The 18,598-nt window shown below is 36.8% G+C and overlaps 1 protein-coding gene across 7 annotated transcripts in view; it reads right to left on the bottom strand.

Annotated features, from left to right (window-relative positions):
* The window catches only part of Hipk3 (homeodomain interacting protein kinase 3), a 95,464-nt gene that overhangs the window by 20,373 nt on the left and 56,493 nt on the right, over positions 1-18,598 (bottom strand). For all 7 annotated transcript variants that reach the window (XM_074044078.1, XM_074044070.1, XM_074044040.1 and 4 more), the window contains exon 3: positions 7,133-7,256. In XM_074044078.1, the coding sequence (XP_073900179.1) occupies positions 7,133-7,256 (124 nt within the window). The remainder of the gene's footprint in view (positions 1-7,132; positions 7,257-18,598) is intronic.

Raw genomic sequence — 18,598 nt, 5'->3', positions numbered from 1 at the left:
TTCAAAAAGCAAAGTTTATTCTTTCATGTATGGACATTAATTAAACATATATCAGACACTATGCTAGATGTTAAGTTAGAAATGAAAATATACTATCTGTGCCCTCAATAAATTCATATTCTAGTGGGAAGCATACAAAGAAACAGTTATTATAGAGTGTTTTAAGTATCACAATAAACAAATAATTTAAGGAAAAAACAGGTCTGCTTAAAATAATTGTAGTCAGAGTTCCTTGAGAAAAAATCTGATCTATACAAACTTGATAATATATGTAAATAAGGAAAATCAAGAAAGAATACCCACATATTCAAAGCCAGAAAGTACAGATTTACTAAGGAAGACACAGCAAGAGATGAAACTGAAGCAGCAGGCAAAAGGCTTTATCAATATGTTAAGAAGTTTCAATTTTATTACAGGAGGTGATCACGGAAAACCACTAGAAACATTTAAGCAAGAAATGAATAAGTTATATTTTTCAGCAGTACTGGGACTTGAACTTGGGACCTCACACTTGCTAGGCAGGCAGTCTACCACTTGAGCCATGCCTCTAGCCCAAATAACTTACCTTTTAAAGTAATGTCTACGGATAGATGAGGCCAGAGTAGAAATGAAGGGGGTCTAACTGAGAGAATGGGTGAGGCTAGAGAGGGAGGAATACATTTAAGAGTGCTTTAGATTGATGGCATGGATGAATTATCAATGAGGAGATAGAAAGGGAAACTTCCATGAGGCAGTGGCATATGTGTAGTCGTATCTACAGCAGAAGAGACATGGTTATAGATAAGCTCTCCCGAGGAACACAGTAAGAGCTCCAGCCTCACAGCTTCTGAATTTCATGTTTCTTTTTTGAAACATCTATTCCCAGACAGCCATATGGCTCCAATGTCACTTTCAAAGTCAATAAGCAACAGCAAGCTCTGTCCTTCTGAGCAACCCTCATCCTCCTGACTATATTTTTCTCCGCCATGCCTTTTACTATCTGATATCCTATACTTTCTCTTTCCATTTTCTCACCCCACTCTCCATTAGACTCTAGGTTCTATGAAGGGAGGAACTTTGCTTGTTTACTTACATAGCCTCAAAATCCACATGGCAGGTTCTTGAATATTAGTTATTCCACTAATGACTGGGTAGAAGAGGGACAAAACAGGGCCCCAAAAATGGGAGAGATATGTGGGGCCAAAATGGTCCTTTTGACTTCCTTCTTTTTTATAACCTCAAGGACACTCTGCTTTATCACTTAGTCTATCCTTTCCTGTATCTTCTATTTCTTCTCTCTACAAACTCGTTCTCCTCAGACAAAACAAAACAGCTCTTTTTCTACTCAGTTTAGTGCCTGAAAACAATAACCTATTTCATTCTGATATGAACCTCAATATACAGCAATCTAAATTCTTTCTCAGTCTCATGATATGGTGCCAAGGCAAGTAACGGCCTCTTAGCACTGAATGTATTCAATGATCATCTTATTTTGATACTAATGGCTACAACCTTTTTACTAAAAATTCTGTACATTCAATTTCCACAACACGATTTTCTGGTTCTCTTTCTACTTTATGATACCCTTTAGCTGCCTCTCTCCCTGTGTTCTTTATATGGTACTGCTTTCTAGACTTTTGTCTTCCTTTGTCCCTTATAAATCCTAAGTGCCCGCAGTTTTTTATCTCTAAATCTGTCTCTAAATTTTTATCTCTAGCCCTGGAGCTCCAGACTCAATTGCTAGTGGACACTCTCCTTGGCTGGACCTTAGATGCTTCAAACTGAACACACCCTAACTTGATTCTCCCTCAAATGTGCTAATCTTTATGTATTTTATCATGTATCTGATTAATAGCAACACTATGCACCCAAATCAGAACCTGAAATTTGTGCCAGACAAGTACCTGCCTCTTCCCTCATCACCCTCCTCCCAAATCCAAAAACCTAACAATTCTACCTTATTGGCATTTTTCATAACTGTCTCCTCTTCTCCATCCCTATTTTGGGTCTTGAATTCTGATTTATACAGCATCACAACCTTGCTCATTATTCCACCTGCTTCCACTCTCCCTAATGTCCCCACCCACTCACCCCAATTCATTATTTGAATGGCTACAGCCATTTTGGAAATATATAAGTCTGACTGTAACTTCCCTGTACATTTAGTGACCACAGGACCCCAATTCCAAATTTCTAATCATGCTATACTGGCCCTCTGGGTTTTATGTCTTCCCTCCTCTTTTATATTCTCCTGCACATCGGCCTCCATCTAGTAGAAAGCTAAGCTTTGCATGGGCCAATTTCTCTTTGATTACAAACTCCTTACTAATAATTCATCTCCTCCCTTCATCAAATCAACATTTCAGATTTTTGCTATTCCTTTTTTAATACCAAATTCAAGTTGGGCATGATGGCACACACCTGTAATCCCAGCACGGAGAGGCAAAGGACAGCAGGATTGAGAGTTTGAGGCCAGCATGGGCTACCCAGTAAGATCCTGTCTCAAAAAAAAAAAAGGACCAGGTTCAAGAATCTTCTCTATAAAGCCATGCCTGGCCATACCAAACAAAGATAATTACTCTCCTATGTGGTATCAACTGGCCTAGAACATAATAAATTTAATGCCTTTATAACATACCTTTCTTTTATATTTGTTTTATCAGTAGATTATGAACCTCCTTACAACATGTTCTATGCTTTATCCCTGTTTGTACCCCCAATGTTAAATAAAATGACAACTAAAACCTCTACATTACCAATTAGCTTCATTTCATTAAAATGCTGTTCCTTTCCCCCATTTCCATCCCCTAAAATAACTATAGTCCTTATTCTAAGGAAACAGAAAATAGAGGGAAAAAAAAGCAGAAACAGTTCAGTACCTAGGTATTGCCCCAGGTAGGAAATCCATCAGCAATTCAATTTTGACAAACACAGTGTAACCACTACTACATGTAGTGATTGACCAAAAAAAAAGAAAAAAAAGGCAGTGACTAGCCTTTTGCCTCCCACTTCTCCCCTCAATGAAGAGTGGAGCTCTGACTCATACGCATGTAATTCATAAACTGACCTTGTGAGCTCAACTAGATATCAGCTACGCAAAGCATATTTCCAATGTCAGAAATGTGAAGTAAGAAGTACCAATCAGTGTGGGGGCATGAACTGAAGGGTTACAGGTAGTGCTAGAATTTGATGCTGTATTAACCTAACAAAAGGTAAGCAGAAACTCTGAGTAGTGAGTTAAGATCACAACACAGACAGAATCACAAGAAGATCAGCAAAGCTCCACTGAGGTCCAGCATCACAGCAAAATTCTACCCAGGCACAATAATCCTCCAGTGTTGCCTCAATTACAAAAAGCCTACAACATCAAACTTCACAAAACCCAGTCATTTATAGTCACATGCCTGACTACTGTGACTCAATCTACTTGAGGAAGTTGCTTTGTGATCCAAACAGGCTAACAAAAGTTGAAATCTTGAAAGATACCCCCAAACCCCCAATCTGGAGTTGAAATTGAAATTATAAAATAAGAGTTTGAATAAAAATTCAGGCTTTTATAGTCTATCTAAATTCCAACCAACATTTTGGAGGAACAGTCAACATTACCAAGTAAATACTGTCCAAGCATCTATAAAAATACTATTTTATTCCCTAGAATACTTTTTATATTTCCCTGGTAAATATAAACTAAGTACTGTAAACAGAGCACTTATAAGGCAGTATATCTATGATTGAGACACGAAGGGATCAATTCTCAGTGGGGCCGTCTCTAAACACACATTTATGTGTGAATGGAAATGAAATACATGAGAAAACATGGCACATGATAGATTCTCATCATAGTAGCTAGTTGTAAAATCTATGAAATTGCCTTGGAAAGGCTTTAAGAGATGATTATTAAAGGGCTAGAATACAAACACCATAAAGAAAAATTAAAATAATCTCAGCATCTTTCTTGGTGATTCAAATTTGACTTTTAAGTATATAATTATAATTCTGTTAAGAACTCTATTTCACCTCCTTTGTAAACTAATGTATCTTGTTTTACAAGATTAAATAAAAAGACATATCAACAAAGAGTTAAGAAACAGATAAGCTACAATATTTCATATGTCTTTATTTTCACAAATATTTCATGTGTGATCTGCTGAGTGTTCCCCTGTCCTTAATTCTGTGAAAATCTGTCTTCCCAAAGCAAATGGTGCCCCCCAAAGCAAGGTAAAGGTTAATGTGCTTATCTGCAGTGATAAAGGAAGAAGTTTAGATCTGTTGAAAGGTGGCATGTCTTTAGTGGAAGTTGGAGGTGCTATGAGCAAAGTGAATGAAGCATCCATAGCACAAGTACTGAACTCTGTGCATCCTGAACCTTCCTGGTTTTTCCTCAATGGTTGTCATATTAGAACCATATCCCAAGGATCTATTTATAATACAAAAACACTCCTGTCATTAAAGGCACTACTACTAACAAAAACAAAACAGAAAATAAAAGAGTATCTTATACAACATAAGTTCTAAGAGATCAATATTATACAAAATGGTATCAAAGGACAAAATGCCAAGTAAGCAAGACTGACAGATTTGAGAAAGGAACACAAAGACTGTGAAACCCTCTTCAAGTGCTAGACTGACATCCATGAGATGGGAGTGGAGTCCAGTAGAGGGCCAGTGCTGCAGAAGGAAGACAGGGTAGGGTGTGGCTACACTCTTTTATTTTTAGCACTTCCTCCATGCTGCCTTAGGAGTATCTTTATCCATGAGGCAGTGCAGAAGTGGTCCACTGATAATAGCTAATGGATTCAGAATGTCTGCACTAGATTCTTAGGTAAGTTATATACTTAACTTCCCCATAACCTAGTTTTCTCACTCCCAGCCCCTGTGAACATTTTTAAAGAAAATTACAGAGGAGTGCAACCATATCTTGAAAATAAACATTTACAAAGCCTATATACACATCATGATTGAATGAGTATAAAAAAATCTAAGATGGAGATCAAAACAAGGGTGTTCCACCTCACTCCTACTCATTTGTATTTATATCTTTTAGAAAATAACTATTTTGAAACACTGAATCAAAACTAGGTGCTATTTGTGCTATATGATAATAACTTTTTCAATCACTCTGGAAGTAAAGTAACATACTCTAAAAGTATTGTTAGTCTATACCAGATAACCCTTATTCCAATTTTTTTAAAACCATGAATTACAGAATTTTAAAAAATCAGGTTCACATCAAAGATTTTTCTTTTTATTTAAGTGTAAAGTTGGAGAGTTTATTGAGATAGAAAAGAGTAAAGTGGGAGAGCAGAGCCTCCAGAGCTGGGCGCCAGCTCCCAAGAGAGGGTGCCCACAGCTTTGTATTTAAAAGGACCACTGTGATTTGACAAGTCAGTTCACTTTGAGGGGTCTCAGTTTTCTCTTCTTTATATAATGGGAGGAAGAGAGTAACCAGATAATCTCTGGAGTCCTTTTCAGTATAAATGTCAGTTGTCCAAAACTAGAATGGGAAATTCAATCCAGAGTACAATAGCAAGTCAATTTAAAACTACCACTAGATGGTGTCCTATTCCAAGGCACTATGAATACCATAAATTGTCATCCACAAAGCCAAAGGTGTACTTCTAACAGCTGACTGGGGCCTCAATACTCCAACAGGTAAGGGATTATGGAACTCTGATTGGATTATCAATTCTTCCAGAACTAGCTTTAGACTAGCAGCTACATCAAGGTTAGAATATGAGTAAAAGGCTGATGAAGAGAGGATGTATGAAAAAATTTTTTAAAATTTTCTTTTAAAGGGTATCCTGAGGCTGAAGGTGTGGCTCAAGTGGAGAGTACTTTCCTAGCAAATGCAAGAGTTCAAATCCCAGTATCATTAAAAAAAAAGTAAAAATAAACAGATAAAGAAAAGAGATCCTGAACATGAAGGAGAAAAGGTACAAAATAATACAGAAAACCTGACTAAAAAGGTTCATGGGTACAAAGTCACTGGAAGATGAGATTAATGTCAATGGTAACACCCAGTCTAATGATTAATACTAAATGACTTTTAAAGTTATCTCAGGAACATTCAAGTCACCCAAATTAATTACTAATCATATTCCTTTTGATATCATAAAAACTAAGCCTTAAAAACAAGAATTAAGGCACAACATATAAGATTATGTCATGTGTCCATTAAAATTTCTGTCCTCTAAATTTTTTTTCTTAAAAGTTAAATAAAGTTGGGCATTGTGGTATCTGACTTTAATCCCAGGACTTAGAGGACATAATTAGGACGCTCCAGAGATGGTGGCCAGCCTGGGCTACATAATGAGACCCTGTCTCAAAAACCCCCAAGAGCTGGTGGAATGGCTTAAGTGGTACAACACCTGCCTAGCAAGCACAAGGCCCTGAGTTCAAACCCCAATACCACCCATAAAAATAAAATAACAACAAAAAAAAATAAGAATAACAGGACTGTAAAATAGGTACAGTGGGGGGTTGTGCTAGTAGAAGAGGGGGCTGAATGAAGAAGATTAGGTGAGGGTATACGGTGGATGAAATTCATACACATATATGAAATAGAACAAAGAAACCTCTTGCAATTGCTTTAAGTGGGGTGGGGAGGGGAGGTGAAGGGGAGAGATGATGGGGCATTGTAGCTAATGTAAAATATAAGCCTAATAGGAATTGCCACTAAGGATCTCCCCCCCCATATAACAAATATATCCTAATAAAAAATTTATAATTAAAAATCCCCAAGAAAGAAATGAAAAACAAGTGAGGCACAATGGCACATACCACCATAGTGGCACCTACAATCCCAGCTGCACAGGAGGCAGAGGTTGGAGGATTTCAAGTTTGAGGACAGCTCAGACAAAGCTGGCAAGACCCTATCTCAAAGACAAAATAAAAGCAAAAGGGCTGGGCATGTGTGTAGCTCAAGTGGTAGAGAGCTTGGTCCTGGGTTCAATCCCCAGTACTGCAAAATAAACAAATGAACAAAGCAAACAAACAAAAATTAATGTTAAGAGGTTGAACTTAAATTCCATCAAATCTCAGATTTTATGATTATAAAGATTTTCACATTCTGCATACCTAGGGCCATGCATTCCTCTATGTCTATTATTTACTTTCTACCAATTCAACTAGATTATTAGGACAGTTCTGTTACCTGATCATACTCCAAGGCTCCTGGATAGAGCGGCCATCCAAGGAATAATTCTGCAATCACACATCCCAATGACCACATGTCTATGGCTTCACAAAACGGCAACCCCAATATAATCTCTGGAGCTCTGAAATTAAAAAACAAAAACAAAAAACAGGATGATTTTCATTTAAATGACTGGATTTCATTTGACATTCTAAGGAAAGTTCTAAAATAGCAGTGGAATCATCTTTAAATTATCTTCACTCTTTCAGAACTCAGAAACTTAACCATGATCCTGAATTAAGGTAAAAAAGGGTATTATGAGTTCAACAACATAAAGTCTCTTTACTGTAATCCTTTTCCTTTCTAGAGAGTTTTATTAACATAACACTTTAAAATAGAGACAAAAAAACCCTTAGATCTTGTTTTTCAGACTATCAGAGTAGAAATAACATATTAGGAAAAAAAACTAGCAAAATTATTAAATACGTGTATTATAATAGCAACAGAACTGAAAACCAGACAGTGAGAGATAAGACCAAAGGAAAGTAAAAATCCAAAGGGCTAAAAATGGATCGAGACCTAGATATTACTTCAGAACACATAATAATTAAATATTCACATAACTGGGAATACTAGTCATCCAAAAGACACAAATCAAGTTCAATGTACTGTTTTGAAAGGTAGAAAAGTATAGGATAAAACAACTCAAGAGCACTTTAGTGCTTAAAGGGCTTTAATAATTTAGAAAATGTACCCCATGAAATTTATTATTTCCATAGGAAAAAAACTGTAATATGCATATAGAAGCACAAAAGACCCCAAAAGGCCAAAACAGTCCTGAGCAAAGAGATCATAATACCTGATATCATTTTATACTACAAGGCCAAAGCAACAAAAAGACCATGGTACAGACACATAGGTAGACATGTAGAGGAAACATGCAGCTACAGTCATCTGATTCTTGACAAAGGAGAAAAGACAACCTCTTCAACAAATGGTGCTGGAAAACTGGACATTCACATGTAGAAGATTGAAACTAGATCCCTACATCTCAGTCTGTACAAAAATCAATTCAAGATGTATCAAAGACCTTAATGTAAGACTAAAAACTAGTATGGGAAAACATTTCAAGACACAGGCATAGTCAACAACTTTCTGACAAGGGCTCCAAAAGCTCAGGAATTAATATCAGAATTGACAAATGGGACAGCATCAAGTTAAAAGCTCCTGCACAACAAAGGAAGCAATTATCAGACTGAAGAGACAGCCAACGGAATGGGAGAATATCTCTGCCAGCTATTCATCTGACAGGTGATTAATATCCAAAATGTATAAAAAACTCAAAAACGTAGAAACCAAAAGAATAATGTGATCAATAAATGGGCAAATGAATTGAAGAGGCAATTCTCAAAAGAGGCACAAAAGGTCACTAAGTACATAAAGAAACGCTCTGCATCCTTGGTATCAGGGAAATGCAAGTCAAATGACACTGAGATGTCAACTCACTCCAGTCAGGATGGCTATTATCAAGGAAATACACAACGAATGCCGGTGAGGATTCAGGGGGAAAAGAACCCGTATACACTGTGGGTAGGAATGTAAATTAGGGCACCATTACTGAAACCAGTATAGCAGTTCCTCAAAAAACTAAAAATAGAACCACTATATAATCTAGTGATACCACTGCTAGATATACACCCAAAGGAATCTACATCAGCATACCACAGAGATACCTGCACATTTATCTTTAAAGTGGCACTATTTCCAATACTCAAGTTATGGAATCAGCCTAGGTGGCCATCAATAGATGAAAACATAAGAAAATGTGGTACATATACACAATGGCATTTTATTCCGCCGTAAAGAAAAATGAAATTATGTCATTAGCAGGAAAATGGATGGAAATGAAGATGTTAAGCGAAGTAAGCCAGGCTCAGAAAGACAAATATAGCATGTTTTGATTCATAAAGAATTTAGATTAAAAAAAAAAAAGACATGTAAATAGAAGAAAGACTGCTTGGGAAAAGCAAGGAGACCAAAGAGGAGGACTGGGAACAAGGGGGGTAATGGGAGGGTAAATATGACCAAAGTACATGTAGGGAGTATCATAATGAAACCCTTTAGCTTGTACAATTAACATACAATAATTTTGTTTAAAAAAAAAAGGCAGGGTACAGTTGGCTCACACCTATAATGCTAGCTAACTTTGGAGGCTGAGAGTGAGAGGATTGAGGTTTAAGACCAACTCCAAAATAACCAGAGCAAAGTGGACTGGAGGTACGGCTCAAGAGGCTTGCTTTGCAAGCACAAAGCCTTGAGTTCAAACTCCAGTCCCATCGAAAAGAAAAATAGATCACACCTACAATAACAGCCCTAGGGAGGTGGAGGCAGGAAGATTGAGAGTTCATGGCCAGCCTTGGCTACATAGTGAGACCCTGTCCAAAAAAAGAGAGGAAGAGAGAAAGAGTTGGACAGAGAAAGGGTGGGGGGGAGGAAAAGAGAGGGGGAGGAAGGAAAGGGGGAGAAAAGGAATAATTCCCAAATAAATTATGTCACTAAATCACATGGCTTTCCTATGAGAAACTTCATGTCCCAATAATTTCCACGTACAGCTATATAATTTCAAAGAGTATCAATCACATAGTTATCCTGGACCTGTGCATGTGTTTAATTTTAAAACTATCCCAATACTATAGAGAAGTTGTAAGAATGGTACAATGAATATTTTCTCCCTAAAGTACTTGAGAACAATTTGCCACAACGCTGTATACTCTGACTTCCCTACAAACAAGGATATTCTTCTGCATAACCACAATATACTCAGGAAATGAGTACTGGTATCTCTCTACCATCTAAGCCTCAGACTCTGTTCAAGTCTGCCAATTATACTAACAACGTCCATTTGGCAGAAGGATCCAAAACAGAACCATGCACTGCATTTAGTGGTCATATCCCTTTGAGGTCCCCCCCTCCCAATTTGGAAGAGTTCCTTGGTCATTCCTTGATTCCCATGGCCTTTGTATAAAGTATTACAGACTTGTTTTCTGTAGAAACAGCCCTAAGTGTGGGTTTGTCTGATACCTCCTCTTAAGTAGACAGAGGTTAAAATTAAGAAAATGCAATACATTTCATCACGAAGTCCCACACAAATGTGACCAGCTTCTCTACATTTAACCTTAGCACTCCATACATTTTTAATGTATATCGTCACATGTCAAAAGTTGAGAAACAATACCTTAAGCCACTTAGAATCCAGCTGAAACTGCCAATAGAAAATAAACTAAAATGAAACTATGCACGGAAAGAATAATATCTGTTCATCAATAGTGAATAAAGCTTAGTTAGTTGGTTTCATTTTAACTAGCTCTCAAATTCCTTCTCTAGGATAAACATACTTTTGTATTCTGGGATAAATAATCCTTTTATATTAAAATGATCTTAGCAGGGATTCTGACTAGTGGACCACTCCTTCCTTTATATTCCTAAGAAAAATCTTCCACTTCTTTTTTCATCTACTTTAACTCTCTTCTAGGCACCTATAATGCATGAGTGTTAAAGATACAGCAGGGAAGAGACATCATTTCTGATCTGTACACAGACAAGGCACACATTAAATATAGCTATTCAACTGGCGGGGAGAGGGTATGTGTACAACTAAGCCTGAAGTCTCTCACTCTGTAAATGATTACTCACAACTAGAAGCAAGTTTAGGTCATATGGCAACAAGGTTTAGACCACATGGAAACAAAGGTGATCTATGTCTAAGATGTTTTTCTTTTCCTGTTTTTAACAAAATTCATCAATATCCATGAAGAGCAAATCCTCTCTGCTGCTCTAAAAACTTTAAACACTGATATAACATGCACATTAACACTTAAAATTGGTTAAGTTGGAATAAAAATTTCTCACGTGGGAAACACTCTGGATGGTTTGCTGGACTTTTGCTAGGGTACTCGAAGAGAATGTTCACAATGGATACCTCAAAAGAAGAGGCAATTAAAGGAACATTTCATTTCCTTCATTCCATATTCACTTACTTGGTTAAGTCAAATGTTCAAGTAGTGGCAGAAGAAAATTGAACCCTGTTAGGGAAAGGTGGTGTTTTGGTTCAACAACTCAACATGCTTAGTTCTCAGAATAAATATATTCTGACAATAAAGATAGGATGCCTTAGGTTATCATTGCAAATGTCACTTAACTATGAACTAGTGTGCTGATTTCATACTCATCAAGAAAAAACTGGGCTGAGAATGTACTAATGGTAGAATGCCTGCCTAGAATGTAGGAGGTGGAAGGGGGAAGGGAAGAGGAAAGAAGGACAAAGGGAGAGAAAAGACTGACCATAACATGCCTTCCAACTTGAGTTTTTCTACATGCAAAGAATGACAACACCAACATGAATATCTGCTCTACTTAACGGCCTCATTACTCAGTTAATAACTAAGCTTGATATGCTCCAGCTTCTCTGAGTTGAGTACCAAAACAACCCAAGTCTGGTCAAGTCTAAGGCACTGAACAAATAATTTATGACATGACCGTAATGATTCTGCCATCAACATCTACATACTTCTCCTATATTTGACAGTGTATAGATAACAGAGAAATGCAGCAATCTTAGAAATCATAAATCCATGTTAGACTCAAATTGCATGGGGCAAGGACTTTAAGTTTTTCAGTGCTATTATCCCACCACCTGGAACACAGTAGGTACTCACTCATTATTTGTTCAAAGAATTGATTACAAAAGCTGTTAGCATATATTCATTCATTAAGAACACCTAAAACCTATGGGACACAGCAAAGGCAGTCCTGAGAGGAAAGTTTATAGCTATGAGTGCATATATTAAAAGGACAGAAAGATCGCAAATCAATGACCTAATGCTACATCTCAAACTCCCAGAAAAGCAAGAGCAAGCAACACCCAAAAAAGGTAGAAGGAGAGAAATAATAAAAATAAGGGCTGAGATTAATGAAATAGAGACCTAAAAAAAACCATACAAAAATAAATCAATGAAACAAAAAGCTGGTACTTTGAAAAAATAAGTAAGATTGACAAGTCCCTGACAAATCTGACTAAAATGAGGAGGGAAAAGACACAAATTAGCAAAAGCAGAAATGAAAAAGGGGAGATAACAACAAACACCACGGAAATCCAGGGAATCATCAGAGATTACTTTGAGAATCTATATTCTAATAAATTGGAAAATCTTGAAGAAATGAACAAAATTCTAGATAGTTATGACCATCCAAAACTAAACCAAGAAGACACTAACCACCTAAACAGATCTATAACCATAATGAAATTGAAGCAGCAATAAAGAGTCTCCCAAAAAAGAAAAGTCCAGGACCTGATGGATCCTCAGCTGAATTCTTCTACCAGACCTTCAAAGAAGAACTAATACCAACACTCCTAAAACTTTTCCACAAAACAGAAAGGGAAGGAACACTGCCCAACTCATTCTAGGAATCCAGTATTACATTCCTCCCAAAATCAGACAATGACACATCCAAAAAGGAGAACGCAGGCCAATCTCCTTAATGAACACTGATGCAAAAATCCTCAATAAAATAATGGCAAACCAAATCCAACAACATATCAGAAAGATCGTTCACTATGACCAAGTGAGCTTCATCCCAGAAATGCAGCGATGATTCAACATACACAAATCAATAAATGTGATATAGCAAATTAATAGAAGCAAAGACAAAAACCACATGAACATCTCAATAGATGCAGAAAAAGCCTTTCATAAGATTCAATATCACTTCATGATAAAAGCTCTAAGAAACTAGGAATAGAAGGAAAGTACCTCAACATTGTAAAGGCTATATATGAGAAACCTACAGCCAACATCATACTTAATGGGGAAAAACTGAAACCATTTCCCCAAAAATCAGGAATGAGACAAGGGTGCCCACCCTCCCCATCCCTATTCAATATACTCCTGGAATTCCTAGCCAGAGCAATAAGGCAAGAAGAAGAAATAAAAGGAACACAAATAAGTAAAGAAACAGTCAAAATATCCCTATTTGCAGATGACATGATCCTATACCTCAAAGACTCAAAAAACTCCACCCAAAAACTTCTAGACACCTTAAACAGTTTCAGCAATGTAGCAGAATACAAAATCAACTTACAAAAATCAGTAGTCTTTCTACACACCAACAATGAACAAATTGAGAAAGAATACAGGAAAATGATTCCATTTAGAATAGCCTCAAAAAAAAAAAACTAAATACCTAGAAGTAAACTTAACGAAGGATGTAAATGACTTCTTCAAGAAGAACTACAAACCACTAAAAAAAAAGAGATCAAGGAAGGCTACAGAACGTGAAGAAATCTCCCGTGCTCATGGATTGGCAGAATCTACACAGTAAAAATGGCTATAATACCAAAAGCAATCTATATGTTTAATGCAATTCCCATCAAAATTCCAATGACATTCATCACAGAGATTGCAAAATCTACCCTAAAGTTCATTTGGAAACACAAAAGACCACAAATAGCCAAGGCAATACTCAGCAAAAAGAACAATGCTGGGATATCACAATATCTAACTTCAAACTATATTACAAAGCAATAGCAATAAAAACAGCATGGTACTGACACAAAAACAGATATGAAGACCAGTGGAACAGAATAGAGGACCTGGATATGAATCCACACAGCTATGCCCACCTTGTTTTTGACAAAGGTGCCAAAAACATATGATGGAGGAAAAAACCAGACTCTTCAACAAATTGTGCTGAGAAAAGTGGCTATCTGCCTACAGAAAACTGAGGAGGGAAAGGGAGGGGATGGGGACAGCGGGGAGAAAGGACCCAAACAATGTATGCACATATGAATATATGAATAAAGAAAAAACAGAATAAACATTTAAAAACATAAAAAAAAAAGAGTGCCTTGCATACCGGGTAGATGGCTTTAGTAAAGATCTTACTGCATCAAAAAAAACCCCATTAAACTGAAACTAGATCCATGCCTGTCACACTGTACTAGTATCAACTCAGAGTGGATTAAGGACCTTAATATCAGACCCGAAACCTTGCAGTTAGTACACAAAAGAACAGGGACTAACCTGGAAACAATAGGAATAGGCAAGGACTTCCTCAGTAGAACTCCATCAGCCCAGCAACTAAGAGAAATGATGGACAAATGGGACTACATGAAATTAAAAAGCTTCTGCACAACAAAAGACATGGTCTCTAAATTGAAGGGACCACCCACAGAGTGGGAGAAAATATTTGCTAGCCTATACATCAGCCTAAGAACTGATAACCAGAATATACAGGGAGCTCAAAAAATAAACTCCCCAAAAATCAATGAATCAATAAAGAAGTGGCAACTGAACTAAACAGAACTTTTTCTAAGGAAGAAATCCAAATGGCCAAAACACACATGAAAAAATGCTCGCTATTCCTGGTCATAAGGAAATGTAAATCAAAACCACACTAAGATTCCACCTCACCCCTGTTAGAATAGCTATCATCAAAAATACCAACAACAACAAATGCTGGCAAAGATGTGGGGAAAAAGGAACACTCATACACTGCTGGTGGGAATGCAAGCTAGTACAACCATTATGGAAAACATTATGGAGGCTTCTTAAAAAACTAAACATAGATCTGCTAGACGATCCAGCAATACCATTCCTGGGGATATACCCTAAGGAATGTGACACAGGTTACTCCAGAGGCACCTGCACACCCATGTTTATTGCAGCACTATTCACAATAGCCAAGTTATGGAAACAGACAAGATGCCCCACTACTGATGGATGGATCAAGAAAATGTGGTATTTATACACAATGGAATTTTACTCAGCCAGGAAGAAAAATGAAATTTTGTCATTCACAAGTAAACGGATGGAATTGGAGAACATCATTCTGAGCGAGGTTAGCCATGATCAGAGGGCCAAAAATCATTATGTTCTCCCTCATATGCAGAGTATAGACCCAAAACAAATGCAGTAATATTACTGGAAATGGGCCACACACTAAGGGGAGAACACACACAGGAGAAGTAGGGAAAGGAAAAGAAACCTTAAAACTTGAAAGTGGTTGATGTGTTCCCTGGTGAGGAGCAAATAAAGTAATCTTAAATTGGCAGAGGTCACTGTGGGAAAGGGACCAGGAAGTAGTGAAGAGGTCTGGTAGCAATGAACCAATGTGGGTTGCAATACACATGTGCATGGAAGCAATGTTAGGAATCTCTCTGTATAGCTATCTTTATCCCAAAACTGCTACGTCTTTCTTATTATCTCTTATGTTTTCTCTTCAACGAAAATAGGAAAAGAGGGCAGAATGGGGGAGGTAGGGGCACAAACAACAAACACACATGTAAGTAAATGTAAAAATGATAAAAGGAGGAAAAAAGAACACCTAAGAAAATTTTTATTTAATCAAATACATGAGCTCAGCAGATAAGCAATCAAGGGACTCATATGCTAGTCATTTTGCATTTAGACAACTGAAGTATTTTATGACTACAAAGTAAAAATAATCATCACTTCAGTGAGCTGTAACAATGGCCCAGGCATCATGAAAGTAACTTTTAATGCATTATTTAATTTTTTTTAAATGTGCTAAAAACAGATTATAACATTGTTCTGTGCCAAGATCAAAATTTCAGGTAAACAAAATGCTCCCATACAAAACAGAAGAATCCCTGGATTGCGTACAACTAACCCCAAGAATCATGAGATGAAATAAATCATTATTTCTGAAGCAACTAAGTTTTGGAGTTGTCACACAGCAACTTAACACACTGCCCCAAATTACCCAGCAAGTAGCAGGACTGAGATTTTAAAGAACTAATTCATAATACTCTTTTCTGTTTATCATACCACCTCTCAAAGTATAAAACTGTTTTGACTCCAAAAAACACAGGAAGCCAAAAACAGAAAACCTAGAAACTGACCCAGAAGTCACTTTTAGCAATTCAATTAAGTCATGCTCTCGTTTTGCTTTTTACAGAACAGGAAAATACTAACCAATCTCTGTTTCTAATAGTTTCATGAGAAACCATCTATTACATGCCTTTTATGATTAACTGGTCCTTAGATTTCTAGGACAATCAAAAGGAATGAAAGAAGAGACAGAGAGAGAGAGACACAGGGAGGGGGAGGAGAGGAAGAGGGAAGGAAGGAGGGAAGAAGGGAGAGAAGGAAGGAAGGAGGAAAAGAGAGAGCGAGGAAGAGAATGTTTGTATCATTTTTTAAGCCAAGAATTCGTTTCATACAAATTCTTTTTAAAAATATGTAATAAACATCATCAAAGCACTTACATTAAGATCAAGGCAATGTTCTAAGCACTTTATGAAATATTAGCTTATTTGATATGCATACAAATCTTTTTCGGGTAAAGAGGGAGGTGGTGCTGAGTCTTGAACTCAAGACCTCACCAGCACCCTACTTAACCTGAGCCATGCCCCTAGCTTTAGTAATTTTTCAGATTGAGTCTCATGCTTTTTACCCAGAGCCAGCCTTGGACCCATCCTTCCTAATATGGCAGCTCAGATTACCACCATACCCAGCCCATACAAATCTTTGTAATAGATGAGAAAATACACGCAAGAGTAAATAGCTTGCCTAATGTCACACAATAAGTAAAAAGCAAGACTGGTGCTCAAAGCCAGGTTTTATGCATTCAGAATCCATGCTTTTAACTGCTACACATTAACATAAATAATTCCTAGGACTAGCAAGACTATTGGAGTTTTAATGGAAGTTCTCCCACTCAGATCCTATACTTATCATTCAAGTGTTCTTTCTGTGTTTAAACATATCACATCAGATTTTCAAACTAACCAGAAAATATGAAATATTACTATAATTATCATACTTATGTTTACCTGACATTGACTGATTCCTTTTCATGATTTTTAAGCATTTATTCATAACCATAAAATTAAAAATACACAGACATCCTCTGACTATCTCCTGGTTAAAACAGGGCTTTTACTGTGAGAGACATTGCTTTCCTAAAGATTACCATAATGTCATTTTATGTAAAAGACAGTTAGCAAATGAGTTCAACAGTGGATGGAACCATCTGCTGGCCAGTAGGGGTGATTACTCATAAATACAATTCATTATCAATAAATTCTTACAAGTTAAAGCCTTATATATGAGAAAAAACAGCAAAGCCTAACATGATTAAAAAATAAAAGCATATCCAGGTGCTGATGGCTCACGCCTGTAATCCTAGCTACTCAGGAGGCAGAGATCAGGAGGATCGCAGTTCAAAGCCAGCCCGGGGAAATAGTTTGTGAGACCCTATCTCAAAGAAACCCATCACAAAAAAGGGCTACTGGAGTGGTTCAAGGTGTAGGCCCTGAGTTCAAACCACAGTACAGTTAAATAAATAAATAAACAAACAAACAAAAAAGTAAAGGCACAGACCAATGTGTTTTCACAAGCATAGCAAATCTACAATGAGATATAAACCCATGGGAGTTTTGGGCAATTACCAACTGGAATCAACATGGCGAGGTAGAAATGTATATTTTTCTACATTTGATTGCTTTTAAACAAGCATCTCCTCCTATGCAATAAAAGACTAACATTTGAAATTGTAAGCTAGATTCTGTAGGAATTCCACATTTTTTCCTATCATCATCAAATCAGAAATTAAGCGAATTTTTTTAATTTCCATTTATTATAAGAAAAAAAATTCCAGTTAAGTACATGGTAAGTGGGAGTGCATTGCTGTGGGTGGAAGGACTGTAGGAGGTGTCCCAAAGAGGCTCTATCTTACCAGGGGAGACCATATGGAGACTCTTCTAAGCATAACAGAGGAACTTTTCATCCCAGGGGCCCTCCAAGAATCTGTCCACATCACAATGCAACTTAAAATTTATTAAAAATGGACACGGATTACTATAGCTGAAACTTTTACAGAAGAATAACTGCTAAGGTACCAGCAGTGAGTTTATTTCTGACCTAAATAACAATCTTCAATATCCCACAGAATGGTGCTTTTTAACATTTATTTCATATAAGCATTCAATGTAAAAACAATGTTCTTTAAAATGGGATTTTTTTTAAAACATCTGCTGAAAAATTGTGCTCTTTAAAAATAACCATCAAAATGTCAACACTCTAAAAAGAGCAAATACATTTCAAAAGGGATGATTAACTACTTCTACAGATTTTTTTATGTTTTAAATTTTGTGTATGTGTGATGCTGGGGATTGAACCCAGGGCCTTGCACATACTAGGCAGGTTCTCTACTACTGAGCTATGTCCCCATCCCATAAAATGTTTTTGATATAAGAAAATTGTTGTCCATAAGAAATAACACCACTACAGAATACTAGACATTCATGCAGATTGTTTTCATGACTGTAACTGCAACTCTCCAATGACATGTTGAACTGCAATCAAAGCACAGGCTCTTAGAATAAGCCCTCACTCAAATGACATTTGTACTGTAAGCTAAAAATATCACAATTAAAAATATCCTCATTGCAACGCCACTTAA

This window comes from Castor canadensis, chromosome 1 (assembly GCF_047511655.1).
Source record: "Castor canadensis chromosome 1, mCasCan1.hap1v2, whole genome shotgun sequence".
Taxonomy (NCBI): domain Eukaryota; kingdom Metazoa; phylum Chordata; class Mammalia; order Rodentia; family Castoridae; genus Castor; species Castor canadensis.
Note: the sequence above shows the minus strand (reverse complement) of the source record. Positions and strands in the feature narration are given on the sequence as shown.